Source organism: Buteo buteo, chromosome 3 (assembly GCF_964188355.1).
Source record: "Buteo buteo chromosome 3, bButBut1.hap1.1, whole genome shotgun sequence".
Classification (NCBI taxonomy): domain Eukaryota; kingdom Metazoa; phylum Chordata; class Aves; order Accipitriformes; family Accipitridae; genus Buteo; species Buteo buteo.
In genome coordinates this window covers 49,469,595-49,488,325 of record NC_134173.1, presented here as the reverse complement: position 1 = coordinate 49,488,325, position 18,731 = coordinate 49,469,595, and the positions used below count along the sequence as shown (strand labels likewise).

Sequence of the window (18,731 nt, the reverse complement as noted above, 5' to 3'; positions counted from 1 at the left end):
TTCTCTCCTCTGTGTCTTTTAAAAGCCTTTAAGCCTGGATAAGAGTGTTTCATCTTCCCAGATTACCAAAGTGATTACAATGTACTATTTATACTAAGGCACTACTCTGAAACACCAGTCAAGGATCATGAACCCCACTCTGCAAAATGCTGTGTAAAATGACAATCCATATTTGTGGGCCACATATCCAAAGGTCCATGAAGAAAAAAATACAGTGGGTAACTGGGACTTTGGATGCTTTTGGATTTCACTTCAAGATCTTACACATTCTGGGTTATGTTTAGAGAAGAACAAAAATTTCTATCTGATATGTCACCTTCAGAATCTAGGTATTATGAACAAAACATGTTCCTGTAAAATGCACTAAATAAATTTTAATAAAATACAAAAATTATACAAAATAAGTTTAACATTCTTACCCTGTAAATGTACTCTTCTGATTCTGCTTTTGCAGGAACCCAGTGTTCAACATTTTCAAAAAAAGGGAGCCCCAGTGTTGCAAACCACCATATGAGCACAGGTAGTTCAGGAAGACTGAGTTTTGTGCTCGTAGTTTGCCTTTTTCATAGCCACATCCTATTACCTAGTAGGTTATACCAGTCCTTCTCAGGCCCATAAAGGAGATTTTTTTCCTCTCTAATTTGGCTAATAGCAAAAAAAGATAACAAAACAAACAAAGATTAAGAGGCAATTTGCTATGTGGTGCATAGCCAGGTTAATAAAGAGAGCTCCTGCTGGTAGCATGTTCTTAGTGAGTAATGCACTTCATTTAGCTCAATTACCTCGACCAAGAAAATTACTGTGCTTATTAGTGCTTGCCATCCACTAGTTGCAACACATCAATTCACCAAGCTGATGCATCTTAGAGAAACTATGTCCTATCACAAGAACAAAATCTCAGCTCCCTGGTGAAACAAAACCAGTATCAACCCTTTGCAGAGTCTCCAGAAATCCTTGATTACTGTAGGAACACCAGAGACCCAAAAAGATTACATTCTTGGCACTAAATTCCAATCAACTTGAAATAAAGTAAAACAAGGCCAGTCCTGGGCACTTCTGAAAAACCCTAGTTTAGACATAGTTACAAGTATATTCTCTGAAGAGACTAATACCTTTCCTTAGTTGTTTCCAGCTAACCACTGCAGTACTTGAAATTGTAAACAGATGGAACACATCCAGTACAGTTTGTAAGCCTGACTGAAAAGACATTAATATATTAAAAAATCAAAATACTTTTCTTAGCACTTACATTCCTTCTGCTTAGGTCTTTCTTTCAGAGCTTGTTACTTTTAGTGCTTGCATTTGAATTTCTGCAATGGCTAAATTGAGAACCTGCAAATTAAATAGAAAGGTGATGGTGTGCTGCCTGTACCAAAATGGATTAAACTTGCTGTAATCATTGCTGAGATGTATTTTCCTACAGCCTTTAAATTCTATCCATTCTGCAGGATGCAGTTACCCATGCTATTTAATGCCACTCACTCTGCATGACAATCAAGTAGGTAGCCTGAAGTTAAAAAGGTAGCGATTTCCTTGAAAACTAAATGAAGCAAGTAAAAAGACAGGAATGTCATTACACAGACCGAAATGCTGCTTTTTTTTTTTCTTTCCTTGCATTATTTTAAATTATATATTCGTAATACTCATACATATTTATTTTTGACTGTCTAAATGAGAGAAATTCTTTTTTTAGTATATGTAAGAAAACAAGGGTATAGTTTGTCATACTTTGCTGCTGGTTTATTTCTTTAATTAAAAGTATTTTGTGTAAATCCTCCATTGACCTAACATTTTTCAAAGTAGGAAGATACCTTTTTTTTTGATGGAAGAAATGATAATTTATTTAAAATGCTATCTCTGCTATTATCTGTTGAGTCAATTGTGGGGAAAAAAGCAAAGCAATGAGCATTGTGACAGGTAAACTAGTGTGTGTAGTATAAAATATTTGTATTTAAATTGCACTTATATTTCAATTACATTTACACCAAACATTTGCACATACATCAGGGTCTTTCTTGATAAATTTAACAGACATATAAATCTAAGACATGCTTATTGTCATTTAGTAAAGGAAAACTGATTATTACTTCATGACAAGTGTAAATATTCATGCTTATAATTAATCTTGTCCAACACTTCTTTTTAAAACACTGTGTCTCCACTTATTTACTCATTTTCCAAATATTAGCTATTTAAGATGAAAACATCCCATGTTGTGCAGCACAAGAGAGGAACAGAGGAAACAGTGACAGGCAGAGATATGAGGATCAGATGAGAAGTCAAAGGCGTCTGGCAGCCCAGTCTTATTTGGTGCCCTGGATGAATCATACTCAGGAGGAGATGTGTGATGATCTGTTGTCCGCAGGGAACATGCCAACTTCATTGCTGAATTTGGAAAAGAATGTGGCAGGAGCCTGCAGAAGGGGAAAGGATGGTCTTAGATAGCGGTAATTGGAAGTCATCTCAGAGAAATGGGTTCTTTCTATCTCTCACCAAGTTTCTTTGTGATACTGGGAAAGCTACAGGAAATGAGGTCCTACACAGGTGGCTGTATAGCAGTTTACAACTAATGAAGGTAGAGTTGCAACAAAGTTGGTTGCACCAAGCTAATTTTATATAATTAGCATCGGCAACAATAGTACATGGCATGAAGTTCAGTACATTGTGAAAGTCTGCCAGTGTTTCCAATAGCAGAGCAACTTTAGTTGCCACGCAAGCTGAATCTATGCGACCACTTCTTTTCCTTGTATTTTTACTCTTGCTAGTTGAATTAAAGCTTCCTGAAGCATATATTAGCTAAAAGATTCTTATTCAGGTACTTACACCTCTGCACACTGAAAATTATAAAATTAACTAATATTCTTAGTCATCATACAATTATTACCCTTTTCCCAAATCTTTTTTCCTTTGCAAAAAAAAAACAGTCAGAACATGAAAACGTTTAAACAGCCAAAAAGTAAGATAAAAGAAAAGGGACTATAAATTTTATCCCATGTTCACAATGGATAGGACAAATTGTACCAAAAGAGATTTATGTTAAGAAAAATTCGTACAATGAGGCTAGTGAAGCACTAGAATAAATTCTTTAGGAAGATGTATTGGGTTTGCGTGGCCAGGTTTTGGTAGCAGGGGGGTACAGGGGTGGCTTCTGTGAGAAGCTGCTAGAAGCTTCCCCTATGTCCGACAGAGCCAATGCCAGCTGGCTCCAAGACGGACCAACCGCTGGCCAAGGCCGAGCCCATCAGCAACAGTGGTAGTACCTTTGCAATAACATATTTAAAAAGTGAAAAAATACTGCGCAACAGCAGCCAGGAGAGAAGAGTGAGAATGTGAGAGACACAACCCTGCAGACCCCCAGGTCAGTGAAGAAGGAGGGGGAGGAGATGCTCCAGGCACCAGAGCAGAGATTCCCCTGCAGAATGTGGGGAAGACCACGGTGAGGCAGGCTGTCCCCCTGCAGCCCATGGAGGTCCACGGCGGAGCAGATATCCACCTGCAGCCCGTGGAGGACCCCACGCCAGAGCAGGTGGGTGCCTGAAGGAGGCTGTGACCCTGTGGGAAGCCCACGCTGGAGCAGGCTCCTGGCATGACCTGCAGACCAATGGAGAGAGGAGCCCACGCTGGAGCAGGTTTTCTGGCAGGACTTGTGACCCCATGGAAGAGACCCACACTGGAGCAGTGTGCTCCTGAAGGACTGCATGCCATGGAGGGCACCCATGCTGGAGCAGTTCATGAAGAACTGCAGCCCGTGGGAAGGACTGACATTGGAGAAGTTCATGGAGAACTGTCTCCCATGGGAGGGACCCCACGCTGGAGGAGGGGAAGAGTGTGAGGATTCCTCCCCATGAGGAGGAAGGGGCGGCAGAGACAACATGTGACAAACTGACCCCAACCCCCATTCCCCCTCCCCCTGCGCTGCTGAGGAGGAGGAGGTAGAGAATCTGGGAGTAAAGTTGAGCCCGGGAAGAAGGGAGGGGTGGGGGGAAGTTGTTTTTAAGATTTGGTTTTATTTCTCATTATCCTACTCTGATTTGATTGGTAATAAATGAAACTAATTTCCCTAAGTTGAGTCTGTTTTGCCCTCCCTGTCCCTATCTCGACCCATGAGCCTTCCATTATTTTTTCCCTCCCCTGTCCAGTTGAGGAGGGGGAGTGATAGAGCAGCTTTGTGGGCCATCACTAGACATATTTAAGAACAGGTTACACAAGAATCTGTCAGGAATAGCAATACAGGATGTCTCAAAGTTCTCTACAGTCCTATGCTTGTGTGATTTTTTAAGATCTGTATTAAAACAGATGAGAAATGAAAGCATCTATTGAAAATTAAGTTTTTCAAGTTTGAGACACTTTATTGCAACTTTTTTTTTTTAAATTCACTTTGGGAAATATTATAGTGTTTTCATTTCAGCTTTTTATTTCCTGTGTATTAATAAAAACTGAAGAATAGAAAGTTTGAAGAAGGATTTGTGCTGTGCTCATGAATTCTGTACAGCACTGGATCATACTCTGATTAAGACTTTTCTTCCTTAGCCATAAATCATTATATGCTTATGTAAATAAGTTATGAGTTTGCATTTAAATGTGTTTGAATGTAGCAGATGCTATGTATATACATGATAAGAAATATCTTTAAAAATTCCTGATAAGAGCCAGATGCCCCAGACAGATTTAATCACCTAAAGATAAGAAAGCCCCAATGACACAACAGCATCAGATAAGGAAATAAGTGAGGCAAGAATGCCTCATTATTATCATATGGTTCCTTCTCAGAATATTATATTTTTCTTCTAAAACAATCAGTTCAGAAATTATGCCGCCCTTATTTTTAACATCATAGTAAATATCCAGTGCAATTAAACAACTTTATATCACCAGTGACATTAAAGAGAGATGATTTTTCAAATTTAATTGATACTTTCAACATTCTTACTACTTTCTTTTGTATAGTTCATACTGCAAAATTACTAATTAAAATAAAATCTTATTCACATTTTAATCTGGTACCTCAGTGAGAGTTCCATGTGTTCAGCATTGAGACAGACTTCTCCTTAGAGAGTACTGTAAAGAAGATTAGAGGATTCGCACCCTGTTGTGATTGAGTAACTAGGAGGATTGTCAAAGAAGGTGCTGTGACAAACCTTTGAACTAAACAGGAGGAATCTCATGCAGCCTAGATGATTAGATTTCAGTCTGCACTGCATCAAGAAGTTTGTTCTGAGTCCAATGCCAGTAGATAACTCTGAAAGATAGTGCCTTCCTTGAACATTGTTGCTTCTATATTCGTTTTGCTGTATGAATACAACATGAGATCTGGGAAATGGATGATCTCTGCATCTTACTTCAAGAACACTTGCTTAGCACCCAAACGAGCATAATTTCTGTACAAAGACTCTGAACTGAGGGAAAGTCATGAAATCCAACAGAAAGTTTTATTTACATGTCATCCACATGAAGCTTACTAATGCTTATGGCCTATTCTTGCTTCTATATATAATCAAAACCAACACATATATTATTATATCACTATGTTTAAATTACAGAAATATGTAAGAAAATAGTAGGACAAAAGTAACACCCATTTAAATTCAAATTGTATAGTGAAGAACAATTCAATCCCAAAATAGAATGAAAATAGAAATGTATTTTATTCTTTTTTATTGCAAAGACAAGTTAATGTACTACTAGTATTTCAAAATATGCAGCAAATAGAGAAAGACATAATCTTCTGGATCACTAAAGATGGGTCTCTCTCAAACATTTTCCCTCTTAAAAGAAGAGATGATGGGGCAGAGGAAGATACTTGTTTCAAGACTGCTAATGAAAATTAAAATTTAATTAAGAGCTTTTTGAAATTCCATGGAATCTAACCTGTCAACAGTTTGTTTCAAGACTGTAAGATGATATATTTATCTTAGAAACTCACTTTCTTTGCACTTGAACTGTTGAGATTTTTGGTAGTAGTGGACCTGGTGGTATATGTACAGGTTAAGTCACTCATTCACTTTCCAAACCTTTATGTATTTCAAGTTTGTTTGCTAAAAAGGATTTCCTGTCATGCTGCATACATTGTCTTACATTCTCAGGAACCACTGCCTGCAATAGTTTTCATGATCTTAGCTAAGATAATCTTGAAGTCTGTCATGCTTGTTTCAACTGCTCCTCACTCACATTAGAAGGCTGTCTAGTATCCCGGACTTAAAAGGCTTAGAAACTTTCTTCAGACCTTTAACTCATATTACTTTGTGGCATTTCTATTCACATTTATTATTATTACAATACTCTTCCTCAGCTCAGATACTTGTTTCCCTACACAGTTCTCCACCAAAATTTGAATTTATACACAACAATCCTACCGCCTCTCAGTCTGTTTTGCTGCCCTTATGTTCCCAGCAGCCTTGATCATTCTAAGAGGCTTTATACAGTTTCCTACATGAATTCACCTTTTGAGTATAGCTGGTCAGTATAATTCCCACCGTTGGCTTATATACCAATAGTAATGTTTCCTTCACTGGCAATATGTCAGATTCAGTCTATGATTATATTTGTACCAGTGTAGCCAGATTACACTATGGCTCATAAGCACCTTGCTGTTGACTAAAACACTTGGATATTTATCCTTTTGTTATCTGCAATTGATGATCCCACCATTTACAAAAGAAATTCTTACAATTTGTTTCTAAATGCATGTCTGCATTATGTAACTTTAGATTTGTTCTCCTTTCTATTACTCGGTTCAAATAATTCAATTTTTCTTGTATAGGAATCAGTCCTACTTTTCAATCTTCCAAATCCAATGTCCTATCAAACATCATTAGCACAATGCTACATTTTGTACCGACATCATTAAAGAAAATATTAAAGCTCACTCCTAAAACTCCATCAGCTTCCAGTGCAGGTAAAGGAGGATAGGCTCCTTTCGCAGGCAATTCAGAGCAGAAACCAATCTTAGTCATTCTGAACCTCTCCTCAGAGAAGCCTTCTATTGACTATAAATGGAGCATAATCAGAATAGTTAAAGTTAGCTTTTTGGAATACCCCTGTTCCTGTACCAAGCAGATGACTAACGTATTTTTTTCTATTTCAGAGAAACATTAGGTTTCCTAGTCATTTAGGATGTGTGAGCTTAGACTTGGAACCGGGGACAGATAGAGGGTTCTGGTTTCTATAGCATTACCCACACTGGGATTGTCAGCACAAGTTGAGAATGTGTTTTTGAATCAATCTTTCATGGTGCCTAGAACTACATTTTTTTATCTCGCTGAAATCTTTCTCAGCTATACCATCATGTTTTTTGCATGTTTGTATAGCTATGCATTGTCATATCCTTCTGAAAATTGGTTATTTGAATTAGAGAGTCTCCATAATTTATTCAAGACAACAAATTTTTTTTTCAAGACACAGGTTGTAAATGTAATCATAAATCATAATGTCAGAGCTCAATAAAAGCATTAAAAGTTCTATTGCAAGATCAAGAATTTTATTTCCAGGAAGATAAGAGAAAGTTTCTTAAGTGCTGCAAAAAAAGGGGTTATAACTGAAATCAGCAAAAAGTGGTATGGATTTTTTTCAGGCAGCAGCATACATTTATGAAATACATTTTCTCAGCGGTCACCATGTAGGTAGAACATGGAATTGAACTCAGGTACTTGGTGTTCATGGCCAAAAATCAAGAAAGAATTAAACTCTAGATTGCAACTTAGAAAAGGGTAAACTTGATTTATCCTGAAATAACCTATTGCATTTCTTGATCACTGTTTTGTTTGAACTCTTAACACAGAAAACTTCCAAGCCACAGTACTTAAGAGGTGTTACATACATTAGCACACTCAACACAGTATTTCCATGGCCTGTTCTTTCAAGGCCATTTTCTTCCACTATGCTATAGGTGTCTAAATCTTTTCTCTTAGCATGGGGAGAATTAAGGCACTGTAATTTTATTCACTGAACAAACAAGTATAAACCTATAAGTGAAAAAAAAACCCCTACAAATTAAAAACTGTCCTGGTTTCAGCTGGGATAGTGTTAACTGTCTTCCTAGTAGCTGGTACAGTGCTATGTTTTAAGTTCAGTATGCGAAGAATGTTCATAACACTGATGTTTTCAGTTGTTGCTAAGTAGTGTTTAGACTAAAGTCAAGGATTTTTCAGCTTCTTATGCCCAGCCAGAGAGAAAGCTGGAGGGGCACAAGAAGCTGGCACAGGACACAGCCAGGGCACCTGACCCAAACTGGCCAACAGGGTATTCCATACCATGGGACGTCACATCTAGTTTAGGAAGGGGGGGGGGGGGGGGGCGGGGAATCTCTGCTCGGGGACTAGCTGGGCGTCAGTCAGTGGGTGGTGAGCAATTGCACTGCTCATCATTTGTACATTCTAACCCTTTTATTATTACTGTTGTTATTTTATTAGTGTTATCATTATCATTATTAGTTTCTTCTTTTCTGTTGTATTAAACCGTTCTTATCTCAATCCACAAGTTTTACTTCTTTTCCTGATTTTCTCCCCCATCCCACTGGGTGGGGGGGAGTGAGTGAGCAGCTGCGTGGTGCTTAGTTGCTGGCTGGGGTTAAACCACAACAAAAACATAAGAAAACTACATTATTATTATAATTCTATTGTTACATATGTTGCTATTGTTAAACAAAGTATGTTTGAGGTAATAACAAAACTGTGTGCATAGTACATGAGTTGTGGTCCTAACTTTTTCATTTCCTAGGCCATGTGAAATTATTACTTCTGTAGGGAGTAAACATTTCTGCTCTGTAAAGGACTATATGGTGTAGTAAGTAATATAGACCTAGGTTTATTGTAACATATTGCAAAAAGGTCAGAGATAAATTTGCTTAAAGAATAACATATCAGCCTAGAGACAAATCCTAGCACCACCTAATGCAAGAGATGGAGTCAAGTTTATTAGAAGTGATTTAGTCAAATTTGAATGGGCTTCATTAGCCAAGGCAATTTAAAGTGTGCCTCCACACAAAGCACACGTACAATACACATCTTCAAATTAGCAGTGTTCAACATGCAGCCTCTTCCATCTGCAGTAACCAGAGAAAATTTAAAGTAAGCATTTTTTTAGTAGAAATAATAGAGGAGGAAATAACACAAACCAAATGAGAAGTAGGGCAAGGAAAATCAATTTCTCATCAACTGTGGGGCAAATAACTTTAAACAAAGTCACACAGTTTCTGATCAGTACCAAATAACAACATGGTTCCTTTGGGCTAAATTGCAATGATAAAGGACCCAACTCATGACAGAGGAGACTTTAACTTTTATTGGAAAGGCTGTGAAATAACAAGAAAATCCCACACAATTTATAGCTTATCCCTAGAAAGCAGATAGAAGGGGCCTTTGGCATGACACTTGTGTTAAGTGTATTTTACTATAAGATAGCTAAAGCCCTGAGCAAATACAGCAACAGCAAAGACTAAGAAATTCTTTGCACAGAAGCTGAAAAACTAGTTATGACATGTTAGCTCAAAATAAGAAAGGATTTCATTACACTGAAGATAGCCTGAGCAAAGGGAATATGTGACACAAAAGGAACTGTGATGAGATTACAATGTATATCAGAACTGCCTGATTAATCTCCTGTCTGGGAAGTTTTAAAAAATAGACACTACAGAAGACTTAAATTAGAGGAATGATAAGCACGTACTTCTTCCAGATTTCTTCTTCTTCTGCCTTTAACAGCTTCCCTCCATTTTATCCAATAGTTTATTGCTGAAGGATTTTCACATCCTTAAATTATACTTCCTTGGGCATCATGATATGTGTTGCCTCCAGAAAAGCATGCTTCTCAAAAAGCTACATACATCCCACTCTGACCCTCTCCTTTTTTAGTTATAGCTCCTGTTAGGAACTTCAATGTAGGTTTAGGTCTTGAGGAGACATGGTGTTTATTCAAAGATCAGTTCGCAATGTTTTTCGTTTCTTCCCTACCCAAGGTGCTGTCATACCACTTTCCCTCTACTCACCTTTGGGAAGGTCTTCTCAAGAATCTGGAAATTTGGGGCATGCTTCACTCTTGGTCTGCCTCTTCTCTTACTGTAACATCCACATCCCCATGGTATTTGGGACAGAGCTGAAAAACTGTTAAGAAAGAAAGAACAATTCTCTGCTGTACTCCCTGTACTGGGCATAGCTGGCAGGGTTTTGGTACAGGGGTGGCAGTTGTGACATGTATGGGAGGAAGCCTTGAGCTGCCTTGTGCTGGTCACAGCCATTTCCAGCCAGTTCTGACACCAGTGCGTGACACCAGCTGAGAAATGTTGAGCCTAGGATACAGAAGTACAAATGCATGGCCCAGCTGCCAGCTAGGTGGCACTCCAAAACAGCCCTAGTTTGCGTAATCAGACAGTAGCATGTAATTGAGGATGAAATTTCAAGTATGAATAAGCCCAAAAGAGTTGATCAAGAATCACTCTCACCTAGATTTTCTAATTGACTGTGCAGCATGCATAGATCTTATTAAAAACTTTAGTTTCAGTCCAGAATGTGAGTTTGCAGGTATTTGAAAATCAATGGTCCTCAGGTTTGAGGAAATGCTGTGAGTGCTTAGTGGAAACCAAAGAAATTTCAGCAAGAACACCAGTGTTTTGTTTCCACTTAGTAAAACAGATGCACTTTTTAGCTCATGTTAGCTAAGATCCATAACAAAACCCAGATAAAATAAATTTTCCATGTTAGGAAGCATAAAGTAAGCATAGTCTCTCCTCCCCCACCTGCACATCACTCTCTCACTCGGTTATGTCCTGTCATCATTAGGCTATTACAGTATAATAACGAGCACATTTTTATGCACAGATGGGAAGAGCGTGCCTTGTATATTAGCAAATACATGGGATAAGCTCTAGGCCTTACATAGCCACAGTAGAACTTGGTGAAAAGCAGTAGTGAGAAGTGATTAGTTCAGTGGGCTATACAGAGCACAGGGTACCCTGACCACCTCTGCCTGAAATGTCGTGTAGACTGCTGCTGGCATAAGCAGGAAGCAAGAACAGTTAACTTAGATGTGCACCTACCATGAATTAAGTGATGTGAATAAGCACTGTGGCCAATAAAGAGCTAATCTTAATGTCTGACTTCTCAGAAGTAGATTTAGCACTGTTTCTTTCCACTGCTTTCCAGTACATTAAGCTTTTTCCCTTTTGTTTTAATTAGCATACAGAAGCCAACACCTTCAGGTTTCCAAACAAATGAGTATGCTGATGCCCAGCTTCAAGAGATTGTCAGAAAAATGCGGGAAAGGGCAACAGTATACAAGGAAAAGCTGAAAGACCCAGTGCTGTCCTCCCCTGAAGGCAGTCCTACAGCTTGTAAGTGACTCAAGAAATAGCTGTGCATTTTTTGAGTTTAAAGATGAAAACTATTTTGTGGGAACAGAAAATACTGTGATAAAATTTTCAAGTAAGTATAGCATGTTTACCCACTGAAATGGATCAGTTTGTGCCCACTGAAGTCAATTTATCCATATTAGCTAAACAAGCCAGGTCCTTAGGTATGAGCTACCTTTGAACCCCATCCCTGAAGAACTGGGGGAAAAAAACTTGGGTAATGTCTAGAATCATCCCTGTCAAGCAGTTTTCTATATTTTAAAATAGCTCCCAGATACGTTTATTCATGGGAATGAATCTGAAACATATGAAGAAACATACGTATCTTATGAGTAGACATTAGTCTCTCTGAGATTAGCTCTGCTGTGTAAAAGTAAATAAAATTTTAGCCATGGCAGCAATCTTCCAGACACACTGAGGACTCAAAGTACATGCCTTGAATAGAGCAAACTCATCTGAAATTAATTAAATATTGACTTTTGACAAAATATGAAACATAAAAAATATGATGTTTTTCCTCTTCAGAAGAAAGTTTTACTTTTTTTTTCCTTTTCCAAAGAATTGAGTGTGGTGATTGTATATTCTGACATTTTTTAGAAGCTGTTTATTACTTACCTGTTTTTTAATAAGCTGCAAAAAATAGTGCCTGAAGTATTATAAACTATCCCAGCTGATAAAGGAATTCCTTTTTTAAAAAAATTATTTCTTTGGTCTTTTACCTCTTTTGTTCTCTTGGTAGAACTTACAGTCATTTATTTCCTAAATCATTATAGATCCAGTTTGCCAGTTTACTGCTAAGACTGTGTATCCTTCTCAGAGGTAAAGCCACCAGAATTAATGGGACAAATGTATGGACAAAATTACCCAGCCCAAAGATGGAAGAACTGGACTCAAAGGAGTGCCACAAGACTTTTGTAAGCCTAGAAATATACAAAACTGTAGGCTTCCCATTAGTTTCACCTGCTGCGTCTTGCGTATGAGGTCTTAGGAGAGGGGAGAGATCAGCCCATGGCACAGTCATCTTTTTTTATCTCCATCCTAACTGCATGCATTATTTGCAACAGTCATGTAAAAAGAAATGCCCAGTTGCATTAATGAATGTTAAATTATGAATTACCTTATTTCTTGTCAGTCTTTTACAGCATTAGTTGTGAGCACTGTCCAAGGAAATACAGTAATATATATATCGCACTCCGTAACATGAAGTGTCCTGTTCTTGATAGCAGATGTACATGATTATCAGTGGTGACTTTATTCTCCAATCTGTTTTCCAATGCATTCCATATTATAATGAATTGTAGCTTTAGTCACTGCCAAGTGTTTTTAGAAGAGTTTTTAGCATGATAAGGCTCTTGTACGTGCTAAACCAGGGTGTAGTAATTGAGCCATTACAAAGATATCACCCTTTGCGGCATTCTACGCTGCATCTTCTAGCACCATCAAAGAAGAAGCCTCCACCCCCACCAAAAGAAGAAAAAAAAGAAGAAAAGAAAGAGGATGCAGAAGCAAAGCCAGAGGAGGATCATTACTGCGATATGCTATGCTGCAAATTCAAAAAACCTCCACTGAAAAAATACATGGAGCATCTGCAGCTACCAGACAGCATAGACTCATACACAGGTAAATTAAAAGCTATGCAATAGAATGAGGTAAAGCCATACTGAAGTGACCTATGATTACATAGTACCTATAAGCCACCATAAGATCCACACTCCAGTTTGCAACTCAGAGGGACACACACAACCTGCCCCAAAGAACATTTATTCCAAACAGGGAAAAGACAGGAAAAGTGACAACAGTTGTACAGATGGTATGCACAAAGCTGGTATGCAAACCAACCACAATTAAAACCCAAGTCTTCTGATTCTTGATCTAGAATTTGTCCTATTCAATAGGGCCAAATAGTCCTTTGTCAGTTATAACACACACCAGCAGCATGCAATATGTATTGAGTTTCTCCAGATACATTAAATTCTATATGCTCTCATAAACTCATCTTTTTTCCCTTTTGCAAATTCTTTTTGTGACTCCTAGTTCCAGCCTATATCACTTTATCAGCCTGTGCTGTTGAAAAAGGGAGAATGGTAGGTTGCTCTGGGAAGAAACATTCCCAGAGACTACAGCAGAAATGTGTCTAAAAGAATCAGAAAAGATTCTAAGTTCATGTCTGTAAATTCAATGTTTTTTTCTTTCAGATCGCCGTTACGTAGCATGGCTCATGCTTGTGACAGTCGCGTATAATTGGAATTGCTGGTTTATTCCCCTTCGCTTTGTGTTCCCATATCAAACCCCAAGTAATACAATATATTGGTTTACCATGGACATCCTTTGTGATATCTGCTACCTGTGTGACTTACTGATTTTCCAGCCCCGAGTGCAATTTTTAAGAGGTGGAGACATAATAGTAAGTATTGGAAGTGGGATTTCCACAGGTAGTAGTTGTGTGTTAAAGTACTTTATAGAAATTCCCTCTAATCTGACACATTTTTTCCTGCTATGTCAAATATATGTAACTTTTTTATTTATTAGAGGATACCTGTGTTCTTCACTGGCCTTCCATTATCCTATTTGGGAAGAAGGAAACATATCCATTGTCTACATTCTTAAAAAAAAAAGAAAAAACAGATTTGAAAGTAACAGATGAGAGCAGTCGGAACAGACATAAAGCTCTTTCTCGCCAGGACTGAACTGGTGCAGCTTCACTGGAATCAGTGATTATATGACTATGTACTCATACGTGTATGCAGGTGTATGATTGTGTGAAACTTTCAGCTTTCTGTTCACCTTGTGCAAGAATCATAGTTGAAGACAGTGCATATTCTTCTAGGGCTGGACAGGATATGCGTGTTTTGTTACAGATTGTGAGGTTGGGGGGGGCAAAATCAGAGCAAATCCCTGTAATTTTGGGATGCTTTAAAAATAATTTATTTGAGAGATTTTATTTTGGGAAAATAGGTACATTCAATTTTGCTTCTTGCTACTATTTTTGTGTTACCTTTTTTATAGAAAAATGCAAAATAAAACTCTATGAAAGCATCTGAAAAAAGGTAAAAGTTTGCCCTTAACATATCTAAAGGGCATCTAGAACATTTACTTTTCTTTAAAATCTTCCCTGCTTTTGATTCTGTAACTTCTTATAGAAGAAAGCCTAATGAGGAAAAAAATGAGTTTAGGTAGCTTCCGTGACACTACTGTGCCCAACAGACAGAAAATTCAAAATTATATGTCTTCAAATGTAATTTGGAACTAGCTTTAGTTCAGTGCTTTACATAAAATTTTACACATTGTGCATACAAGATAATACTGATACCTTTACAGAGGAATCTCAGATAAAACTGTGCAAATATAGTTAGATAGACATTAAATGCAGTGCAGTATAATGTATTTTTCCATGCCAAGACATTCAGTAACTGGCAATCTTACCTAAATCCTACAAAACTCATGTTTTATGAGCAAGGTTAAAACTCTAACGTAGGAAGCTTACCTTGTATTTCCCTTGAAGCTGTTTGTACAATTCATAGATTTTAGTCCATGAAGAGATCATCTACTGCCTGATCTCTTGCATTTAGTTTAATGTTTAAATGGATAATAGTGAAAAGTTGGCTGGAAATATCCTTAAGATTTTAAAGCTATTTTTAAAGTGTCCCTGGTATAAATACAGAAAGTATAGTAACAGATATATTTCTTTAGATACTTGTGATTACCCTTTGCTATTAAGGTATTAGCATCAGTTCTCATGGAGAGCAATTTAAAAATAAACAGCTAATCATTACTAATCAATGTAATGTTGATTATTATAATGCTAATAATGCTAGCATATTAATACTAGCTTTCAAAGAGCTAATTTTATACAGCACCATCAGAAATGTTCTTTGCATTTTTCTTGGAACCACTGAAGTCAAATGGAGTTTTTGTCCCTGAAATTGAAGGGGTTTGGGTCAAGCACCAACTGGTACAGATGTCTTGAGAAGAAAGATTTGTGGGAAATATGTAACATACTTTGTTAGACCAACAGCCAGACTTGGAAAAAATTGGACAAACCTCGAACTTGATTTTTTCAGGTAGGTCTAATAAAATCTGGTCTAATGTAAACTGGTCTAATAAAAGTACTTCTTCTTCCTACAGATCTTTCTCCATTCATACTCTTAGACCATCATTAATATAACTGTCATCATCCCTACTATCAGAAGTGAATTATTATTGAGTAGCAGAAGCTTATTCTTGACATTCTGTTCTTGACTATGCCTTTTTCTCCTTTTGTTATCACTGTAGTCAGACAGAGTGGAAATGAAGAAATTCTACCACAGCTCTATGAAGTTTCGGGTAAGCAGACCCTATGTTACTGTCTGGCTGTAGGATTTCACAGGATTTTTTTCATTCAGTGAAAGTCACTGTTGGTTTAAGAACATCACCAGAAAGCATTGGCTTGATGGCATGTCAGTGCTCACCAGGTGAAGACTGCCATCTTCATAAACAGTGTTTAATTGTAAAACAGAATAATTATAAATGCAATTATAAATATTAATACTGAATAATAATAAACTAATAAAATTGAATTAATACAATTCTCTGTTTTGATTTATTTGTGTGAGGTCATCCCTGCACACACTGCAAGACAACAGCATGGTTTGCCAGAGATTCATTAAACAAAAAGTCTTTAAGTTAGATGATAATCCTATTCGGTGAACTCTTATGAAATACCTCATGGTACTGAATAGGTCATCACTCACACAAGTAAACAAAAAATTAGATTTTTGATGCTCATTGCACTTTGTAAAAACAAAGATGCATTTGATTCAGCAAAATTGTTCATTTTGTTCCCAAATATTGTTTTTGCCACCAGAGGATAGGTAGTCTATTGAATTTCTGATACACATACACCTCTGTGACATTGAGCCCACATCTCTGAAATGTCACTTATTGCCCCCTCCTCTTCTGTAAATACTTTTGCACCTGCCTTGTTTTAGAGTTAAATTTGTGTCAGTGACTGTGGTATTACTACTTATGTACTTGAGGTTAAGCTATCCAAAAGTACAGGATATACGCTGTACAGGCAAGTGAGTAGGACAGAGTCAAACCTACAGCAAGAGAACTAAGACAATATGTATGGTTTTATTTTAAGTCCACGCTTGCAGTATGTTTAGTGCTCTTGATTTCTGCAGAAACTAATGAGAGTTGAGTGTTCTCACCACATGCAAGATATAGATATAATCTGGGAATTTGTCATATGATTAAGTACTAATTAACAGTTACTGATATTAAAGCACTTCTGACTAAATTTTGCCTCCTCTTAGACATGTGCCTAAGAGAGGTAGAGAAGCCATAAAAGGCTGTTTGTCCTCAATCAATTTTTTGGTTTGCTTTGCTTTTTTAACATAGTTTGGTTATTAACTGCATCTTACTTGCATGGAATAAAAGGTCAGTGCTGCATGCTAGTTGCTGCCAACATGAGTTGCATCTTTCAGAGCAAAGGCATTTTTTATTACAGTGAGATGAAGCCTACAGTTCGACATCCCTCTTTTGTTCCCAAATGATATCAGCAAGAGAGCAAGGCATCACAGGATCTTTAAAAAGGCAAAGCCAAGTTTGCCACAGCTTTCCTTCCTTTCACAGAATTCTTGGGAAGAATAAAGTAGGCAGATAAGAAGAGTAATCACACAGTTGATGGACTGCAGGGAGATGTTGAAAATCTTAGTGATATGGGAAGAAGAAGCACCCAAATGTAACAAAAGACAATATCTATTAAAAAAAAAACCCAACAACCAGACTTACCATCCTATGATGAACCTGTTGTTTGGAACACATGGCTTCTGGAGGTTGCAAGCAAGGAGTCTAATTCATTGTGCTCCCCCAGGTTGCTTTAGGCAGTCTGGTTTTAAAGCTGTAGGACTTCTAAGAAGGGCTTGTGGATTTCTCTCCCCACAACCACTCACCAGCCACATGCCTACCATTTTATTCTCGTCAGAACTGTAATCGAAATAACAGAATCTATTAGTAACCAAATATCTGAGATACTGTTAAGAATCCCCATGAAACAGATTAAAATCTCAGGCATGGGAGACTTAAAAGCAGGGCAGAGCAAAGCTGTTGGTGTTTTTTCAAAGAGATAATCTTGCCTGCCAGTACTTGGGAAGTTACAGGCTTAGCATGCTGACTGTTCAAATATTACACCCAATCATGATCCAATCTAAGTAGGTTTTTGACAGCAAGTAAATGCATTATGATTATTGTGAAGTTTAAATTGACCTCTCTGCTCTTCAACAGCTCGATGTGATATCAGTATTGCCGTTTGACATTTTATACTTCTTCTTTGGATTTAACCCAGCATTTAGAGCAAATAGGATGCTAAAGGTAAGATCTGTGTTAGTGACGGATGGCTAACCACACAGAAATGTTTTTACAACCCAATTGAAAGTTGTTTATAATATTTAGGAATATGAAATTTAGAAATTGGAAAATATCTTCAGGATAAGTTACAACATCAGAAAATAAACCAACAAAAAATACAAGTTATAGTCTAGCCAAATGAAGCTTTCTTCTGACTTTATTATTTCCTACTTTCAAAAGGTGTTTTGTCACTAAGGCTGGTTTGTTTCCATTATTTAAATTAGATTAATCTTAAATTACCTGTTTGGTTTTTAAAGATCAGAAAAATTAATTTAAGATCACTAGTTAATGTATTTTCCCCTTCTGTTAGTAATGTCAGGTGTTTAGGAGCAAAGGAGGGAATTTTAAGGACAACATAGACTATACACAGCATACTTAACAAGCATAAATCCACTTTTGTTATCGAGTCCAAAGACATCTGGAGCTGTGCAATGAAGGGTCTGAGAAGGGATTAGACAGCAACCCTCTCCCTGCATTTCACAGTACCTAGTAGGTCACTCTGCAACTAAATACATTCCCCTTCACATAATCAGTATGTTGACAAAGAATTGGCTTTCATTTAAAGTTGGGGGGAGACACAAGAACTCTGAGAATAAAATCAGGGTACTCTTCAGTTTTCAACAAAACTTCAAAATTCCATAAATCAGAACCAAAACAATATGAAAGAATGAAAAGTTAAATAGTACCTCATATAAGGCAAACAGATGTGTACTGAACAAAAACAAAGAAAAAAGCTACATGTGAATATTAAGGGCTATCATGAAAGCTAAACTACAAATAACAGGAAGAATTCGATATAGCAGCAGTTGATACTACATGGTATCATCTAGTATGTGGTTGTTGATACATATGATGAGTTACTGGAGAATTATTGGAATTTCAGAAAGAGAAAAAAAGGGATTTTTATGTGTGTAATTCTCTCTGATAAAGTTGCCCAAGCAATTATATTTGTTTGAGGAAATAGAAGTCATTCAGCTGCAGCAGTCTGACCTAAACAGCAAGG

General features: G+C 37.3%; 1 protein-coding gene across 1 annotated transcript in view; it reads left to right on the top strand.

Annotated features, from left to right (window-relative positions):
* Positions 1-18,731, top strand: part of CNGB3 (cyclic nucleotide gated channel subunit beta 3) — a 67,944-nt gene that overhangs the window by 22,855 nt on the left and 26,358 nt on the right. The window contains exons 4-8 of the mRNA XM_075023536.1: positions 11,169-11,323; positions 12,776-12,961; positions 13,537-13,745; positions 15,614-15,664; positions 17,606-17,692. Coding sequence (XP_074879637.1) covers positions 11,169-11,323; positions 12,776-12,961; positions 13,537-13,745; positions 15,614-15,664; positions 17,606-17,692 — 688 coding nt within the window. The remainder of the gene's footprint in view (positions 1-11,168; positions 11,324-12,775; positions 12,962-13,536; positions 13,746-15,613; positions 15,665-17,605; positions 17,693-18,731) is intronic.